Raw genomic sequence first — 19,607 nt, forward strand, 5'->3', positions numbered from 1 at the left:
ATGACTTTAAGCTGATATAGTCCATCTGGTGTCACAAAAGTCGATATCTCCTTTGCTTTCTCCGAAAATGGTATTTGCCAATATCCTCTCAGCAAGTCAATCTTTGTGATAAATTTTGATTGTCCCACTTTCTCAATGCACTCTTCCAGCCATGGTGTAGGATACAAATCCACTTTTGTCACTGCATTCACCTTTCGATAGTCCACACACAGTCTTTGTGTTCCATCCGGTTTAAGTATCATCACAATAGGTGAACTTCAATTACTGCAACTAGACTCATTTTGAAGCATGAATTCAATTTCTTTCTGTACTGGTGATAACTTTGCTGGATTTAATCTATAAGGATGTTGCCTTATTGAAGATGAAGCTTCTACACACACATCATGTATAGCTACATTTGACGTTCCCAGCCTGTCCCCACAAATAGCTTTGTATGACTGCAATAGCTTCTCCAAATCACTTTGGCACTTGTCTGGAAGGTAACTCAATATTACATTTAAAATTTCAAATATCCTCTTATCTAATTTGATTAGAGGAAAATCAATTTCAGAATCCTTCATTTCTACCTCTCTCACTTTATTTATCACCACTAATACCTCCTTTTGATCATCTTCCCTGTCAAAGTACTTTTTAAGCTTATTTACATGACGCACCCTGTGCTTCTTCCTTCTATCTGGAGTATTTACTAAATAATTTACTTCACTCAGTTTCTTTTCAATCCTGTAAGGCCTACTAAACTTAATGAGTCACCTAGTACTGGTAACAAAACTAGCACTTTTCCCCCCAGCAACAAAACTACGAACTGTTGCTTTCCTGTCTGCCTTCACTTTCATCACTTGCTGTGATATCTTTAAATGTTCCCCAGCTAACTCACATGCTCTGTCCAATCTTTCTCTGAAGTTTGATACATAATCCAGGAGAGTAGTTTCCAAATTTTGACCTGCCAATTTCTCATGAATCAATTTCAGTGGTCCCCTTACCTCATGACCATAGATTAATTCAAAAGGACTGAATCCAGTTGATGCATTAGGAGCATCATTAATTGCGAATAACAAAAATGGAATTCTCCTATCCCAATCCTGTGGATAGTCCTGACTATATGCCCTCATCATAGTTTTTAAAGTTTGATGCCATCTTTCCGAGGCCCCATGTGATTCAAGATGATAAGCTGTTGACTTAAGCTGTTTTACCCCCAAACTGTTCTTTACTTCCTTAAACAGCTGTGACATAAAATTTGAACCTTGAGCAGATTGTATTTCCTTAGGTAAACCATATCTTGTCAAATAAAAATTAAAGAAATCTGGTAGACATATCCAATATTGTCAGTAAATAAAGATTTCCACTTTTAGTCTTAGGGAGGGGTCCTACACAATCAATCATGACCCTAGTAAAAGGCTCTTCAAATGCTGGAATTGGAATTATAGGTGCCAGCTTAAACACTGCTTGTGGTTTCCCTATCACCAGGTGTGACATGTTCTACAGAATTTGACTACATCCCTATGCAATCCAGGCCAATAAAAATGTTTCTGTACTTCCACCTGTGTCTAATTCCTAAATGTCCCCCCATTGGAATTTCTATACCCTTATGGGATAACAATTTGATGTACCTCCCTTTAACTTTCATTTGCTGAAGCATGATATGGCCTCCATGTTCTCATTAAATTATTACCCTTACGGTAGTAGCATTCTGGAATAAATGTTGTATCTGTTTCTGGGTAAGCTGTCTGATACAAATGTTGTATTTGCAAATCTTTTCTCTGTAACTCTACTGACTGTTTTGAGTTAAATACTTCAGCTAAATGGTCCTTTAGTCTTTCTTTCTGAACAATGTTATCAAACAGAGTGTCAGCTAATTGGATTTCTTTCTTTTTTTGTTTCTTCTTGTTTCAACCCATGAGCCTGTGATCTCATTATCACACAATCTGGAAACAATCAGAATGCTCTCTCTGTAACACTTCTGTTGAAGACACTGCTACAGGCTGTTCAACTACCATAGGCATCACCTACATTTGTAATCCAGCTACATCATTAACCAGAATAAAGTGAACCCCTGCAACGGGCAATTTTACGACTACTCCAACAGTCACTTCGCCGGTTTTCCACTTGCTCTTTAAATTTACCTTCCAGAATGGAATAGTTTTAGCATCTCCATGAACCCTACTTATTATCACCTGTTCCTTCAATACTCCCTCTGAACTACAAATATCACTATCCCACAACATTAAGGATTGACTAGCCCCGTGTCTCTTAAAATGTTAACATCTTTACCTACTCCATCCTGTACACATGGAAAGACTTTCCCTTCACACAGAAAATCTTTAAACATTTCTGCAACCTGCTCTTCCAAATTCTCTAGGGTAAATTGTGAACACATTCCCACTTCTTTACCTATCACTGATTCTCTGTTTTATCTGTAAACAAACCACTGATTTTTCCTGTGCCTGAGCCTCAGAACTCACAATAGTCTTACTTCCAGAACTTTTCTGCACCCCTATAATTCCAACAGATTTCACCTGCAATTTCCAGCACACTGACTTCATGTGTCCAACTTAATTACAATGAAAACACCTCAATTTTTGAATGTCACTTCTACCCTCAGCACCTTCCTTTTCATTCTGAGAAAAAACTTCTTGGGAATTTCCAGCTACTCCTTCTCTTCCCTGACTACCCACCTTCCTTTCACCTTCCCACTTTCTATCCTTATCTAATTTGAAAGGGTGACAAAAAAAAAAGGTTTAGCACTTATGAACTAACTCAATTATCAGCTATCTCTGCTGCTTGTCTTACCGTTTCAACCCTCTGTTCCTCCACGAGTTCTCACTACTGAAGGAATTGAATCTTTAAATTCTTCCAAAAGAATTTTTTTCTAAGGGCTGCATATGCTGTCGCTATTTTTAATGCCCATATCCACCGATCAAATTTACTTTGTTTTACTTTTTCAAACTCATTATAAGTTTGCCTAGGCTGTTTTCTCCTGTTCCTAAATTTCTGCCTGTATGCCTCAGGAATCAACTCATATGCACTCAAAATAGCCTTTTTTTTACCATATCGTAATTCACCGACATTTCTTCTGACAGTGAAGCATAAACCTTATGTGTTCTACCCACCAACCTGGATTGTAACAACAATGCCCAGTTGTCCTGTGGCCATTTCGTCTGTTTAGCTATCTTCTCAAATAAAATAAAGAATGCTTCAACATCTTTTTCCACAACTTTGGAAGAGCTTGTACAAATTTAAACATGTCCCCACTGAGTTTTAGGTTAAAGGTTTTTTCCTCATCAGAGCTTCCCTCATAATCTGAGATTTTTTTTAACTTCCAGCTTTTAAACTGGTATGTCCTTTCTCTTTCCTTCTCTCTTTCCCTCGCCTCTCTTTCTTTTTATCCTTCTCTCTTACCTGAAATTCCAGTTCCAGCTTCTTTTCTTTCTCCCACCTTTCTGCTTGCTCCCTTTGAAATGCCCTTTCTTTTTCTCTTTCTGCCCTTTCCTTTTCTGCTGCCTCTAGCTCAAGTTTTTTTTTCTTTTCCTGTTTGTTCAAGTTCAAGCTTCTTCATTTCTAACTGAAGTCTCACTACCTCCAGCTGTGACTCACTAGTGTCAGGTATCGCTTCCAACTTTAAATGCTGTGCTAAACCTTCATTGATATCTGCTTTCTTAGCTCCTGTAGGTAACCCCAATTGCAATTTATCCTCCAATTCCAGCAGCTTAACTTGTTACCTTTTGTAAACCAGCCAAAGTTATAACTTCAACTCCCAAACAAGTCTGAGCAACTGCCAAAGCCATATTACAGTCTCACCACTACAAAAAAACCGCACACCAGCTCCTGAATTAAAAGGGCTTCTCATACTCATAACATTAAGATTCACCAACTCCAAAAAGAATCAAGGGGTTTCAAATATATCCCGCAAAGAGCATCCAACTATGTTATGACACACCAGATGGCAAATGCCGAGCTGTTATAATTCCACAGGGAAACTTGAAACAGCCAACACAATTAATTTTCAATTTGTATAAATTTTGAGATGCATGTCTTGAATTCAGTAGTAAGACCATCAAGTCTTACTAGGTTGCTATAAAACTAGATTAAACATTTATTAATAAGAGAAATTATTTTAAATACATACATAGGTCTACAAATTACCACTATAACTACTTCTAAAGCCCCTACTCAATCTAACTCCCAGTTACACTTTTGTTAAGGCAACAGTAAGACACAGATTTTAAAACACTCAGGCAAAGAATCCCGATACCTTGAACAAGTCGACTTCCAAGTGAGTTTTCTTAACTTCAGTCCTCTGAAGACAGCAGTTTGAGGCATAGATTTTTTTTTTGTAAAAATATACTTTATTCATAAAATATCTTCAATCACATTCCAAACCATTTCAAAAACACCATTACAAGGGTACAATCCAGGTTAAACTTTTACAAAATGTATCACCAGGTGCATCAGTACAAACAATATTACAATCATTTACAGCCTTTCATTTTGAGCTGTACAGCCCGAGGGGCTCTAAACAGTTCCCAGTCTCTCGGTGCGCTGTGGCAGAAAGGTCTTAGACAGCGACCCTTCCCCATTGCGCCTTTGCGGCAGCTGCCCCAAGCTTTAGTGCGTCCCTCAGCACGTAGTCCTGGACTTTGGATTGTGCCAGTCCGCAACAATCGGTCGGGGACAACTCTTTGTGCTGGAAGACCAACAAGTTTCGGGCAGACCAAAGCGCGTCTTTCACCGAGTTGATGATCCTCCAGCTGCAGTTGATGTTTGTCTCGGTGTGTGTCCCTGGGAACAGCCCGTAGAGCACAGAGTCCTGTGTCACAGAACTGCTCGGGATGAACCTCGACAGCAACCACTGCATCTCTCTCCAGACTTTCTTTGCAAAGGCACAATCCACAAGGAGGTGAACAACGGTCTCTTCCCCACCACAGCCACCTCGAGGGCAACGTGCAGAGGGGGTGAGACTCCTGGCGTGTAGGAAGGATCTGACGGGGAGGGCCTTTCTCACCACCAGCCAAGCTACGTCTTGGTGCTTGTTGGAAAGTTCTGGCGATGAGGCATTCTGCCAAATGACTTTGACAGTCTGCTCGGGGAACCATCCCACAGGGTCCACCCTCTCCTTTTCCCTCAGGGCCTCTAGGACGTTACATGCTGACCACTGCCTGATGGACTTGTGGTCAAAGGTGTTTTTCTGCATAAATTTTTCCACGAGGGACAGGTCCAACTACTTGGAGCGTTCCGTGGCAGCGTGGCCAGACCCATCCTTCGCAACACCGGGGACAGGTAGAACCTCAGCACGTAGTGACACTTGGTGTTTGCGTACTGAGGGTCTACGCACAGCTTGATGCAGCCACACACAAAGGTGGCCATCAGTATGAGGGCGATGTTGGGCACGTTTTTTCCCCCTTTATCTAGAGGCTTGTACATCGCGTCCCTGCGGACACGATCCATTTTCGACCTCCAGTTTGAGGCATAGATGCTGAAGGCTTTTCATACTTGTAAGATCTTAAACATGCCTTCCCCTACACACAGCCCTTGCTCCTTCTTTATACATATCTTCCTCTCTGAATGCAAATACCCATTGTTTCACACTGTCTTTGGACATTATCTCCCTGATAATAAAACCCTCTCACTGCCCTAAGTTTTACCAGTAATCTTTGGGCAAAATAAACACAGTTTCTAAACTTCACCTGGCTAGGTGACACATTTCACCCCTCCTTTGAAAACAATCTAGTCTGGTTTATTTCAAAATGCAAATGTTCCCTTGACTCCCATGTTTCTAAATTTCCCCATGTTTATCTAATTAACATTTCAAACCTATCCTTCTCTTCTTAGATCAAAGCACCCAGACTAGCTTCCTCTAATTCAATTAAATCTCACACACAGACACATCCCATTATTACTCTATTTTACAATAAATTCCAATAACATTGAGAACTATTATATCTTCTTGACAAAGGTTAGCTCTCAGGTGCTACCCTTAAAGTTCGAAAAGACCAAATTCCACCAGTCTTTTCTCATTATTCAGGCCTTCAAAACTTACAATCAATCCGTAACCTCAGTAAATTGCCATCCACCTTTTAATGTGTCTCCTTGACCAAAACTGAACACAGTACTCAAGCTGTGGTCTGACTAGAACACTATATAGTTCTAGCAGGACTTCCTTTGATTTGTACACCACTGGTTTGACTATATAGCTCAGCATTTGCTTTTTTTATTTTTGCTGTTCTGCAATAATAAATAGGGTCAATAATAAGTGGCCAGATATCTTGAGCATTGTGTCTGCTAGAACCTCTTGATGATTGTAAGAAAAGCTCTAGTGTGATAGATCTTGACAGCATTTGACATATTTATGGACAAATAGGTACTACTTAAATTTAAAGCATTGGGGATTCAGAGTCAAGACATATGGCTGGGTTTTATAATTTTCAGCAATCTGAGGGGAGCAGAATGGAAAGTGAGTGGTCCACTCGCACTTGCACCCCTCTGCCACCATCTCAGCACAGCAAATCAAGCATCAGATAGCCCCTTGCTCCCAATCAGGAGTCTAGGCTGCGACACCATGCAGCAGCAAGGTTATGCCGTGAACAGGAAATCGGTCACGACTACAAATTTAAAGGCCCCTTGCCCTCTCAACCTCTCTTTACTTCTTATGCTGAGCTCAAAACAATGAATAAATGAAGATAAAAAAGTATACAAACACTACCATCTTCACCAGCAGACTCAGCTGCTACATTCAGCCATGGTCCCGATAGCAGGCCTTTGCTCCTGCCTTTATGTCACATCCTTATATCTGCCTTAAAGCAATCCTAAACTTTTTCCTATCCAACATCCAAAAAAATGGAGTGGGCAATGAAAAATTGCATACAATTTGACCTTTAACAAACTTAATAGCATGTTAATTGGGTATCTAAAAATTGTAGCTGGGCTTCCAATTTCCACCAAGGGCCGCCCTCACTGACCATGTTTCCAAATGTCCCAATCAAGGACATAACGCTACACAAAATAAAAGTTAGTTTCCTTGAATTCATGTACACCAGTAGCTTGCTCTTAGTTATCCTAGTATGCTTTAGCAGTTGGTCGAGCAGCCAACTTGTGTAAGTGACTATATAGATTAAATTGTAGCAGGAATCATAGTGACTCTCATTCAGGTGATATTGGGCATCTAACCTATTGCTGATCGATATTTTTGCAATACAGGTCAGACTTTTTAATAACAGGGTATTTCTTCAAAGCAAGCTTGAGATCATTCGTCATTCTTCAGTAAAATCTTTTGAAAACATGCAAGTTCTTATCTATAGAACATTAACACTGACATGTAATCCACTGAATGGACTGCTATTTTGCTTGTTTCTGTAGGAATGCTAACATACCTTACAAGTGTGTGGATGAAACTTAAAATATTAGTCAAATTAGTAAACTAGTAAAATTAACCTGGCCAAACTGATTTCCCACTTTACAATACCATTGACACTGCAGAAACTCACCAAGGCTCCTTAGGCAGCACCTTCCAAACCCACAACCATCTAGAAGGGCACATGAGAGCACCACCACGTGGAAGCTCCCCATCAAGCCACTCACCACTCTGACTTGAAAATATATTGCCGTTCCTTCACTATCGCTGGGTAAAAATCCTGGAACTCCCTTCCCAACAGCACTTTGGGTGTACCTACGCCACATGGACTGCAGTGGTTCAAGAGTTTACCATCACCTCCTCAAGGACAATTAGGGATGGGCAATAAATGCTGGCCTAGCCAGCAAAACCCACATTCCATGAATGAAAGAAAAAGCACTAATTTCGTACAGAAAACTGGGAACACAAAAGGCAAATGTAGAAAACAAAAGGAACCTCACATATTCAATAAAACATACTTTTAGGGACAGTATGGCTTACACTTAAAAAATGTTTCATATTTGTTTTGATCTCAGTAGCGATGAATAACTTTTCTTAAAATTTTAAATCCCAGTTATTTGCTAAAAGAACAAAGTCCCAGGATTTCAAAAGTTAAAAAAAAGAATTTACACTATACAAGAGTCAACAAAGCAAACACCAAATACTATATATTCTATATTCTAACATCCAGAATTAACATGAGGTAAACATGAATTATCAGGCAAATGCTGGATGAATATAAACTAAAAATTGCACCTTAAATGGCAGATATAGCCAAGACAACTTTACGAACTGGCTCAGTAGTTCATTCATTTTACTGATCACAAAGTCATTTAAACTATTCCTCATGAGGAATTTCAGCTTCTCTCCTTCAAAGATTTAGTTTCTGATTGCTATTCAACAGCAACTATTCGAAAGCCAGGAGGCTTTCTTGCTTCTTCTGTCTGCAAATATTGTCAGGCAACAGGGCTCAAACTCAGAATTCCCCAGCTGCTCACCGTACAGCTGCTCAATCACTTCTACCAAGACTGTGTCCCACTGAGTTGGCCAGGCTGCACTCCAGCATTTATTCATAGGCGCGATTCCAGCTCCCAAGACGCGCTGAGCTAACAACCACTGCTCACTGGTTTTTATCCCTGCTTTAGCTCTCCAGCCATGCTGAGCCAACAACTGCTGTTCACCCGAATCTAGTCATGTGGGCTAGTTTTCATGCCGCAGCACCACATCACACGGTCATGTTTCGCACCGCTCACCGGGGTCACGTGGTCCCACCTATAGCTCAGCCTCCATTCCAAGGCAGGGTCCACCCCAACACACACAAATTCAGTTTTAAAAAAAACCTGCATATAATTTTTCTGTTTTTCCTCCCTATGATCAAGTGGCTACCTTCTATTTGGTCCACTAAGTGGGTAAGGCTATCAAAGGAGTTATTTTCACAGGAGGGGTTCACCTGGGTCACTGACTATCTGAGCTGATCAACGAACATGGCTTTCAACTAAGAACTTCATGTATGATTTTCCATTACTAAATAAGGGAGTAAAATCTGACAGTAATTGCCATACTGTTTTACTATGTAATCAAAGTATGTTTTTCAAGCAGCAACACATAAAACATTAAAAAAGTGTGCTCGATTTTACCAAATGATGCTAAGTTCAGCCATGACCTATTTGAATGGCGGAGCAGGCTCAATGGGCCGAACGGTCAATTCCTGCTCATATTTCTTACGGTCTTATCAGTAGACGGTGACCAGAGCTTGTGGCTTTGAGATAGCACTCACGAAATGGTGACTGGTGAATGCAGGGCTATGGTGAAAGGACAACTTGGGATGTCTCATCACAGGACCCCTGACAGTGATGATGTTTCATTAAAACCATGCCATCTACATAGAGACACTTCATGTCCAGTGGGGTGATAGGGATTCTGAATTGAAGTGTGTGCAAATGAGGGAGTCACATGGTAATGGCCTTCATTCCCTCATGTGCACGGCCATTGTACACCGGGTCCAGACACATTGATCCCTCATCCCCCTCCTCAAAGGTGGCAGTGCGTTCACTATAGTTGTTCGCTGCCAGTTCAACTTCTCTCTGCTGCACTGGGCTGTGCACACCATCACAATATGGGAGGCCTTTAAAGGGCCATAATGGAAGGTTCTCCGGAATGATCTATGATCTAGGCAGCTCAATGCCATTTTAGAAGGCCAACTGCCTGCTTAATGGTTGCCCTTGTGGTTGTATGCTTCCTCTGCTTTAGCGTTGGTGCTTTTCACTGGTGTGAGCAGTCATGTCTTTAGTGGATAAGCCGTCACCAAGGATTCATCCACAAAGACATTCTGGTGGTGTAAACAATAGAGACACCAGTGATCATCTCAGGATGAACAAGTCATGGCAGCTTCCTGGGAACCTTGCGCATGCCTGGAAGATCCTTGTGCAGCGGTCACAGACAATTTGAACATCGAGGGAATGGAACCCCTTCCTGATCATAAAAGCACCTGGCTGCTCTGAGGGAATCTTGATGACTCCACGTGTGCAGTTTGTGACATCCCCCCTCCAGGATACTGTGTAGTTAGAAACCCACACCTGTCTTGACAAATATGATCTCCTGAGATAAAAGCAAAATAATGCGGATGCTGAAAATCTGAAATAAAAGCAAAAAATGCTGGAAAAACTCAGCAGGTCTGGCAACGTCTGTGGAGAGAGAAACAGAGTTAACGTGAGAGTCCAATATGACTTTTCCTCGGTCTCTTCATGGTCTCCTGAGACACTGGTGCTCCAATATCTCCATGTAGCTTAGCCTCTGCATTCCCTTTGAGCTTTTTTGAACATTCGGCTGCCTTGTGACTCCTATATGCCTTCCACATGCATGTCCCATCACTGCATCGTGCTGCTGGTGCTCCTCTGCCAGCTGCTACCCCTCCCCATGTGGTTGATACAGCTTCTCTCTCTCACCCAATCTCCTCTAGGCTGGAGAGGCAAACCTGGAGTGTAGAGCACCCATTTCTCTTTGACAGCTATATGGTGCAACGGCTCTCAGACCCTTGCATTGCTTGTACAGACTGCAGGGGACCTTTGGAGATACTCTTCCAATAACAACCCTTCACACTGGGAGTCCACTAAGTGATCCCTCTAAAGGTCCCAGCCTTCTAATCTCTCACCTGAAGCTTCCTCTTGTAAACACTGTAAAACTCAATGACTGCTATTTACAGCCAACACTCATCCCCTGCTCAGCTCGCCCCTCCTTTAAGTATTGCTGACCCTCCATGGAACCTGTGTGCCCCATGGAAAATACTAAAAGCGTATAAAATTCTGGTCAATTGACTGCTTAACAGGCTCAACTAGATGTCTGCCACCAGCCTGCTCCATCCTAATCGCACTGCCCCACCACCCTGGGAAATTTGGCAAGTAGCAGGAAAATGGTGGGGATCCGTTCCAATGTGCTCTCCACCATTTTACTGCCTCCAAGCTCATCGCCACGGGGGCCAGTAAAATTCCATCCAATGGGTCAGACTTCACAACAGAAGGCTTTACAAGGGAGTTCAGATGACATCAAAAATTGGAATACTATACTTTAACTGCATCTAATGCACTATATTATTTTCACATGCACAAGGCACAGCACATTCCCACACTGACAAAAAGGTTCAATGGCATAGAATCCATATGTAGAAAGTATGTGGAGAAGGTTAATCCAAAGGCAAAGTATTTCACACATTTTATTCCAGCTCACAAGTGGTATACCCTCACACAAGTAATAGATACAAAAAGATGTGAAGTGTTAAATTAAATCTGATGTTTTAACAGTACACACTCCATGAACACGCTTTCATAATCCCAAGCACTCAAACTCCAAAGTGAACACCATCAATAAACACTTGGCACACCAAGTTCCTACCTTGCATGTGATTTCAAGGGGATGACATTTGAACTGATAAACACTTAAGTTCTTCCTATTCTCTTATGAAAATGTCACAAGTAAATTACCATAAGCAGCAACATACCATAATGTGGATGTCGGGGGCAACAATGATGAACAGAAAATTAAGCCCAAACCAAGTAAACAGCCTGAGTATTAAATATTGTTTAATTGAGAGAAGTGTGTAAAAGGCAGACTCCTGATCATCACTGAAGACAGTCATGCTCCTCACAATGTAATGGGCATGGAGACAAACATGAAGCAGTTAGATTACTCACCGAAGAAATAACCAACAGGCTATGTAATTTCCTCAGTTAAGCTACCAGATGATTTGGTTATCATCTAACTAAATTATCAACTAGGAGCTGCTCACTTCTATGATTGTGTCAACGCAAGTTTGGGGGAACCATATGGTAGCAGGGATTTACTAGAAATCCACAGCACCTTGTTTGCTGCATTTTACAGAATTCAAACTTGCTGGAATAAGTCACTGAAAGCAGGAATATCACGTGGAATCAAAATCTCATCCAAATAATACTGTTGGCTCTATCATCAGAAATTCTGTTACATTCCTGCCAGATAAATTAGTGGATAGTAAAACATTATGGTGATGTTAAGATAAGCAGCTATGCTGGAGAACTCAGTCCACTAGCTGCAAAAATAAGCTTGGAACAATCTTGGTAATTATTAATGTAAGTTTAAATTTGGGAAATAAGTCCATGCCCAAAAATTGATTGGCCTTACTGCAAGAAAGCATGTCATGAAATCCTGTGCTCTATGTATAGCTAAAGATAAGCAAATAACATAGTTGAAATGCATACTGTGTAAGATAAGCAAATAACATTTGAAAACAGAAAACCATACCTTTTTGGATAAAGTGGTACAAACACATCTTCATCCACTGTTTTCCTGATCCTTAAGACAATTGTCTTTAGTAAAGTCTGAGAGAAATTTTGAAGTGTTTTATTCATTTAACAATTGAAAACAACCAGAGACATTTTTATACACGGTAGCATCATACAGTTTTAACAGCAGTTACAAAATAAAAACAAATAATTTCAACAATGGACAAAGGATTAGTATACGTTTAAGCATATATTAAAATTACCAGTCAACGATAACAGGCTAACCTCTGGCTAGAGTTGGGTTCACACTACTCCAGTGACTTCAAAATATAATCTGGATTAAAACTTCAGTGCAGCATGGGCAGATGTGCCATCTTTCAGCTGAGCCATGAAACCAAGATTTGGCCTTGAGGTGGACATAAAAGATCCCATAGCACTATTCAAAGGGAAGTTTTTCTGGTGTCCCAATCAAATTTTTCCACAAGAACTGGGTGTGTGTGAATTGCTATACATCATTAGTTGCTGCTGTCAAATGTGAATTAATCTATTGCAGACTCCATTTCCCACACAGAAACATAATTTCAAATGTTCAAGATTCTCAATGTGTTTTGCTTATTTTAATGGCTGCTATTGAGAGTAGCAGGGTAAACTCGGAGAGAGGCACTGTACTTGGGAGCTTAGGCCACACACAGTCTACCTGGAGAACCAGTGTGCTTCTCTGGGATTACTTCTGAAGCATTTTTAGAAATGTTTGTTTTTGTTCCTGCCCATACATAAATTCATAGATTCATAGAATGAAACAGCACAGGAGGCGGCCATTTGGTCCATCATTTTTTTTTGGTACAGCTATCCAAATATTCCCATACTCCTGCTCATTCCCCCATAATCCTGCATTTTTTCCCTTATTTATTCTTTTTGAAAGTTACTATTAAATCTGCTTCCATCACCCTTTCAAGGCAGTGAATTCCAGATAACAACTCACTGTGTAAAAAAAAACTTGCCTCATGTAGTCTCTGGTTCTTTTGCCAATCAGCTAAAATCTGTGTCTCTTGCCTAACAACCCATCTGTCACTGGAAACAGATTCTCTTCATTTACTCTGAACACCTCTATCAAATTTCCACTTAACCACCTCTGCTCTATAAGGAACAAAAGAGGATGAACAGAAAAGGTAAAAAAGGCATACCTGTGTGTATTTATTTTCTCCATTTACGACTGAAGGATATCCCTCAACTAACTTCAGTATTAATTTGACGAGTCTGGACGTCTGAGATGATGACAAAGGATCCCAAACATTTTCCGCTAGACCTAAGGCAAAGATTTAAAAAGATTTTTTTTTCAGCTTGAGATTTTCTGGTACTCATATAATTATTTAGCCTTGGTAGAAATTGTTTGAAAGAGGGAAGATGGTGGCACAGTGGTAACGTCATTGAACTAGTAATCCAGAGGCCCAGGCTAATGCTCATGGGTTCAAATCCCATCAAGGCAGCTGGTGAAATCTGAATTAAATTAATTAATCTGGAATATAAAAAACTAGTCTCAGTGATGGTGACCATGACAACTATCATCGATTGCTGCAAATATTTATTTGGTTCACTGCTGCCTTTAGGGAAGGAAATCTGCCATCCCTACCCGGTGTGGCCTTCATGTGACTCCAGACCCACAACAATGTGGTTGACCCTCAACTGCCCTCTGAAATGGCCCAGCAAGCCAATCAGTTCAAGGGAAATTAGGAATGGGTGACAAATTCCAGCGACACCCACATCCCATGAAAGAAGGATTATTTGATTCCACCTTTCCTTTTGTCAAAGACAGCTATTTCGAAAAATTACCTGGTCAGGATCACAGGATTGTTATGGTGCAGGAGGAGGCCATTTAGCCCAACGTGTCTGCACCAGCTCTCCGAATGAGCATTATGACTTAGTGCCATTCTCCTGTCTTTTCCCTGTAACCCCGCACATTGTTCCTACTTAAATAATCATCTAACTGTAAATATGGTAGCTCCATTATGGCAAAGGACTGAAACAGAAAGCAGATCTTGAACATGAATATAACTCGCATGCAAATATAATAGTACTCATAAGGACAGCTTACCCGAAATAGTTAGAAGAGTCAGGATCACTTTTTTAAAATAACAATGAGTAACTGAGGGACAATTTTACTTTTCTGTCACTATTCCAATCGATTACTTTTGTAATAATTCTGTACTTCTACAGTGCAACTTTGTATGGCAATTACTAGTAAAGTGAAACTCTGCTTCAGAGGAAGTCTTGCAATCAGTATCTCTTTAAAATCAACCAATTAAAATTAGGAACAACTTTTATATATTTTTTTAATCTCACCATTTCTTGATTTAAAAAAAGTTATACCCCTGCCACCTAAAACAGTTTACATTTCCTGGCCTATTATGCAACATGTGCCAGTAAAATAAAATGTGAAATTGAATTTGTAAAGATTTCTGTAATTTGATCATAATTGTTACCTCAATAAGCAACTGGAAACAAATGAATAAATTATACACAACACTGAAGTGAGGAAATGTTGGGCAAATTAGAGAATGTATTATTTGGATGCATTCTACCATAGGTCTAAGGCATAAAACTTGGATTACCTGTCAGTTTCGGTAAAACCACTTTTTCTACAATTGCAGGTAACAGGTATGTGTCAACATCATCCATCTGTGGATCTTGCCCTTCTTCACATCCATAAAACAGTAAAGATTCGAACCAGAGCATACTTTCAAAGTCACGACAATTTGGCTATTAGAAAAACACACAAAGTGATTTATGCAATGTGTATTTATCTACTACAGTTAACATATAAACAAGATGTAAAACAGAGTAATTAATCTTTATTTCCATGTCCAAAAAATGTTAACTGTTGGGATTTGCACCTTAAAGTAAATACATTTTACCCAGGTCCTGCCTTATGTAAAGGTTATTTTTATTTTCCACTTTACAACAGAAAATATTAGATGAATTTTCAGGATTACTATAAGATTTGCTTTTACAAATAGTGATAAAGAAACTTGACTTCCATCGGGCAGTTTCTACAAAGGAATTCAGAGACTAATCAAATCAGGTTGAAATGTCATGAGCGAGATCATTGAAAGGATGCATTCAGACTTATGTACAGATGGATAGCACAACTACATTCACCAAAAATACAGCAAAACAAATAATTAGTCATGAAACAGAAAAAAAGCTAGAAGTAGTACATCCTGCTCTCAAGGTGGGGAAAGAGGTTGAATCACTCCTGTATATCCTAGCTTGCAGAATATATTAAGTCCATGTTGGAGCTCATGGACACTCCCTTATTTTGGATCTTCGTTCCCTCCCCAAATCATACGGCGACAAGACAATCTTACAGAACATCTTTGCTGAGATAAAAGGTAATCAATGTTTCAAACTTGTTTCAGTGAGTGGTCCATGACCTGAAGCAACAATTATGGCAAAGAATTGAAACAGAAAGGAGATCTTGAACGTGAATAACTCACATCAAATATAATAGTGCTCATAAGGATAGCTTACTTGAAATAGAAGAGTCAGGGTTACATTTAAAAAATACTATAGCTTGGTGCTGCTGCAGATTCAACCCCCATAATTGACATTAGAAGTACTCGCTTTTCATCCTCCTGTCTCCTTCAATTAACAGTATATTTATTTAAATAAACAAAACATACAGAAACATATTTTCAGCTGAAAACAATTCTGTAGAATTTATATCCATTTCACTCTATTCGTCATCAGCTGCACTATTTCCTGTGTCGACCATCTGTTCTCTGCCACTGCTGCTCCCTAACCATCCATGTGAGAATGTTGACAAACATCCCTGTTGATTCACCAAGCAACTTTTTATCCCTCTGGTGGGAAAGTTTGGGGATTTTTCAATTGGGAAAATCACATTCACAAAACCAAGGCAATACTCCACCTAACAATGCTTCCATAAACTCAGAGCACCTCATAGCCATAAGTATACTTTTTCCCCCCACCGAGTAATTGCCAGTTCTCACCTCAAAAGGATTCCATTTGATGAGTTGTAACCGAATAAGTGGATTAAGTAGTTTTGGAAGGCAGAGACCAATATATGCGTCTTTATAATGAGTATAATACATTTTTCGCCAGACTTCAAATCGGGTCTTGATACAGTCAAGTGTGCAGAAATCATCTAAGACGTCTTCAAAAACTTTTCTTGATTCGTTAACAATTCGATCTACAAAAAATTTTGGTATTTTAACTGTTCATTCAAAAATAGTTGCTTCATTATACAAAGTTTAATAGTTGCTTCATTTACACATGCTTAGAGCATGCATTTTTTCTTCTTTATTCTTTCATGGGGTGAGTGTGTTGCTGGCAAGGCCAGCATTTGTTGCCCATCCCAAATTGCCCTTTAACTGAGTGTCTTCCTAGGCCATTTCAGAGGGCAGTTAAGAGTCAACCACAATGTTGTGGATGTGGAGTCACATGTAGGCTAGAGCGGGTAAGGACAACAGATTTCCTTCCCAGGAGAACATTAGTAAACCAGATGGGTTTTTAGCAACAACCAATGATAGTTGTCATGGTCACCATTACTGAGACTAGCTTTCAGTTCCTGATTTATTAATTGAATATAAATTCCACCAGCTGCCCGGTTTCCCCAAAGCATTCCTTTGGATTGCTAATCCAGTGACGTTACCACTATGCCACTGTCTCCCTATAATTGGTATTAATGCAATTAGCCATGAAAATCACTACATAGTGTAGTCTTTTAGACACACCAATAGAAAACAGGAACAGAGAAGGAAACAAACACTAACTGGTATCTAATTCCATCCTTGCTTGTTATTGTAAACAAAATTTATCATGAAAAAGGAGGGACAAAGTGCATTTAAAACAAGGGTTTTCCAATGTTTCCAAATTACCAATAGAAGAATCAGGAGTTGTAAAATCCAGGAAATGAAAGAGGATAGAATTTCTTAAATCTCTATAGCAGTTACTGGTAGCTGAAGCATGGGTGGGATTCCAATTCAGAATGTTGATTGTTAACAATAAGAGATTGTGGGGTCAGGACAGACACAAATGATCCATTGCAGTATGTAAATACAAACATACAAAATTTCTTAAATGCACTGCCTGAAATAGCCAGCAAGCTGAACAATGTAAACAGCGCCATTGCATGTGCCTCTTATGTACTGCTATTTGCTCTATGGGTATTGTTGCCTATGACATTATTTTTAGAACAATTCAAATAGCTAATGTATAATAATTAAATTTAATTAGTTGCAAATATTTCAGCTTGGGGGTTTACATGCAAAATTTGCATTTATTTAAGACCTACATCCACATGTCTCTTTAAAAGGCAAAAGGGCTGTTTCAGACAAATTCAGTTTGTTAATTTATAATTTTACAGCAGATCCTTCAACTCGTTTGCTGAAGCAGCCCTTGGGCAATGTGTCCCACCAAAAAAAAAATTAGAAAAGTCAACCCTGAGTTAACTCAAAGAAGTTCATCCTTTGCATGTGATTATAATTCCTAAATGAAAAGGTGAATTTCCCCAGTCATGTATCCTGCTTCTCAGCCATATATTAAAGTTTACAGTTGTCAAAGCATCTCCTTCCTTGATTTTGCAATTGAGTGTGGCATTTCAGTATATCTTGCATTAGGCATACCATTTTCTATTTTAAAGCTGTTGATATCTGTGGAAGTTTCTTCATCATCACTTGACAGTCCTTCATGGTGTTCAGCCATCTTTCCTGCTTGTTCTCTGGCCAGTCTTCGACGTGCTCTAATTAATTGAAGTCCACAGTTAAAACCTGGCATTTTCATCAGGGCTGTTTTCTTATCCATATCTATTTTCTTCTAAAGCTATAGAACTATAGAAAGTCACAAAAATATATCTACTTCACTCATTTACTAATTTCCTAAATATTCCATATTTCTTTGATTTTTTCTGAACAACAACAGATTAGATACAGAATCTTAGTCATTAGATACTTTTCTACATATGTGCAAAATGTCTTTGGTACTTTTCACTAGCAAACAACAAATCTGTTTCCTCGTAAGGCAACTTCTTCACAGATGGTTCACTAGGCTAATTCCTGGAATGAACTGCTTCCAATGTAAGTATGCCCCTCCTTAAGACAGACCAAACTGTACATAGTACTCTAGGTGCAGTCTCAGCAAGTTGCAGCAAGTTCTTCCTGCTTTTATGCTCCACCCCACCTTGCAATAAAGGCCAACGTTCCATTTGCTTCCCTAACTACTTGCTGTACTTGCGTGCTGAGTTTTTGTGATTCATATACAAGGACACCCAGATCCCTCTGTACTGCAAAGTTCTGCAGTCTGTCTCTAAAAAATATTCTGCTTTTCCCACATTATAGTCCATCTGCCAAATTTCTGCCTACTCACTTAACCTGTCTATACCTCTTTGCAGGCTCTTCGTATCTCCCTCACAACATACTTTCCTACCTATCTTCATATCAGGAAATTTGGCTACAATACAGTCATCCAAGTCATTAATATAGATCAGAAATAGTTGACCACTGATCAACTAGTCTCCCCAATATTTAGTTGGTGGAATTTTCTAGATGTCGAACAAGTCGTTTTAAAATGTAGAATGGTTGATATGCAATCATACCTACGAGCCTCTCTCTCTGCAATCCTTCGCTGTTTGGCATTTTCTTGATACAAAGCACGGTCACGACCAAATGAATCCAGACTTGGTGCCATAACTGTCTTGCCTGCAAATGTAAAGTGGACAAAATTACCAAAAGCTTTCTCAAAATAGTATCAAGTAACAATTAATTAAGTTCAATTTTCATTGACCACAAAATTTAAGCCGACTGAAACCTACACCATTAGGAGCTTGTAAACTGAGTCAGATTGAGTAAGAACTAATACAACTACCATTGAAGCTAAATTGGTTAGAGGTAAGTGAAGAGAAAGAAAGAGTAAAACTACATTTTGGAAATAAAATGCATTCATTGTTAAATTAAAACAATTTAATTCTTGGCAATATACAATTTCACAGGCAATGATGCAATATTCTACCAATTAACGTGTACGCATCTTTTGAGTATTCAAAATTAGAAAGCGCTATGAAATAAGCAAGGATATCTTAAAAGGCTTTGTTGAGAGATCAGCTTTATGACACTCGGAAAACTTGAAGCACAGAACAATCTTTTCCCCTCAGCTCTACCACCAATTAATAGATTTTTATATTTCACACTGAAGTGGGATACTACACAAAAAGCTGTATTAAAAAAAGCAAAGGGAAGGATTCTTTGTATTGTGATACTTCGGTGCTGAAGGAGATCAGCTGGTAAAAGCAGCTGTTCATGCAAGCCTCAGAAAGCCGTTACGCTCCTCTAAGAGTTTACTTTTGTTCAAATCATAACCTGATAAAACAGGGAATAATTCAAGGGTGAAATGAACCCTCAGTGCAAAAAATATCAAGCAATACAAATTATACTTAAAACTATTACTCTCTAGCT

The 19,607-nt window shown here is 39.4% G+C and overlaps 1 protein-coding gene across 2 annotated transcripts in view; it reads right to left on the minus strand.

Moving 5' to 3' along the window:
• The window catches only part of paxbp1 (PAX3 and PAX7 binding protein 1), a 55,769-nt gene that overhangs the window by 7,915 nt on the left and 28,247 nt on the right, over positions 1 to 19,607 (minus strand). For both annotated transcript variants that reach the window (XM_078560181.1, XM_078560180.1), the window contains exons 9-14: positions 18,752 to 18,854; positions 17,784 to 17,899; positions 16,149 to 16,348; positions 14,748 to 14,895; positions 13,323 to 13,444; positions 12,158 to 12,234 (exon numbers count right to left, since the gene is read on the minus strand). In XM_078560181.1, the coding sequence (XP_078416307.1) occupies positions 12,158 to 12,234; positions 13,323 to 13,444; positions 14,748 to 14,895; positions 16,149 to 16,348; positions 17,784 to 17,899; positions 18,752 to 18,854 (766 nt within the window). The remainder of the gene's footprint in view (positions 1 to 12,157; positions 12,235 to 13,322; positions 13,445 to 14,747; positions 14,896 to 16,148; positions 16,349 to 17,783; positions 17,900 to 18,751; positions 18,855 to 19,607) is intronic.

This window comes from Cetorhinus maximus, chromosome 16 (assembly GCF_964194155.1).
Source record: "Cetorhinus maximus chromosome 16, sCetMax3.hap1.1, whole genome shotgun sequence".
NCBI classification, from domain to species: Eukaryota; Metazoa; Chordata; class Chondrichthyes; order Lamniformes; family Cetorhinidae; genus Cetorhinus; species Cetorhinus maximus.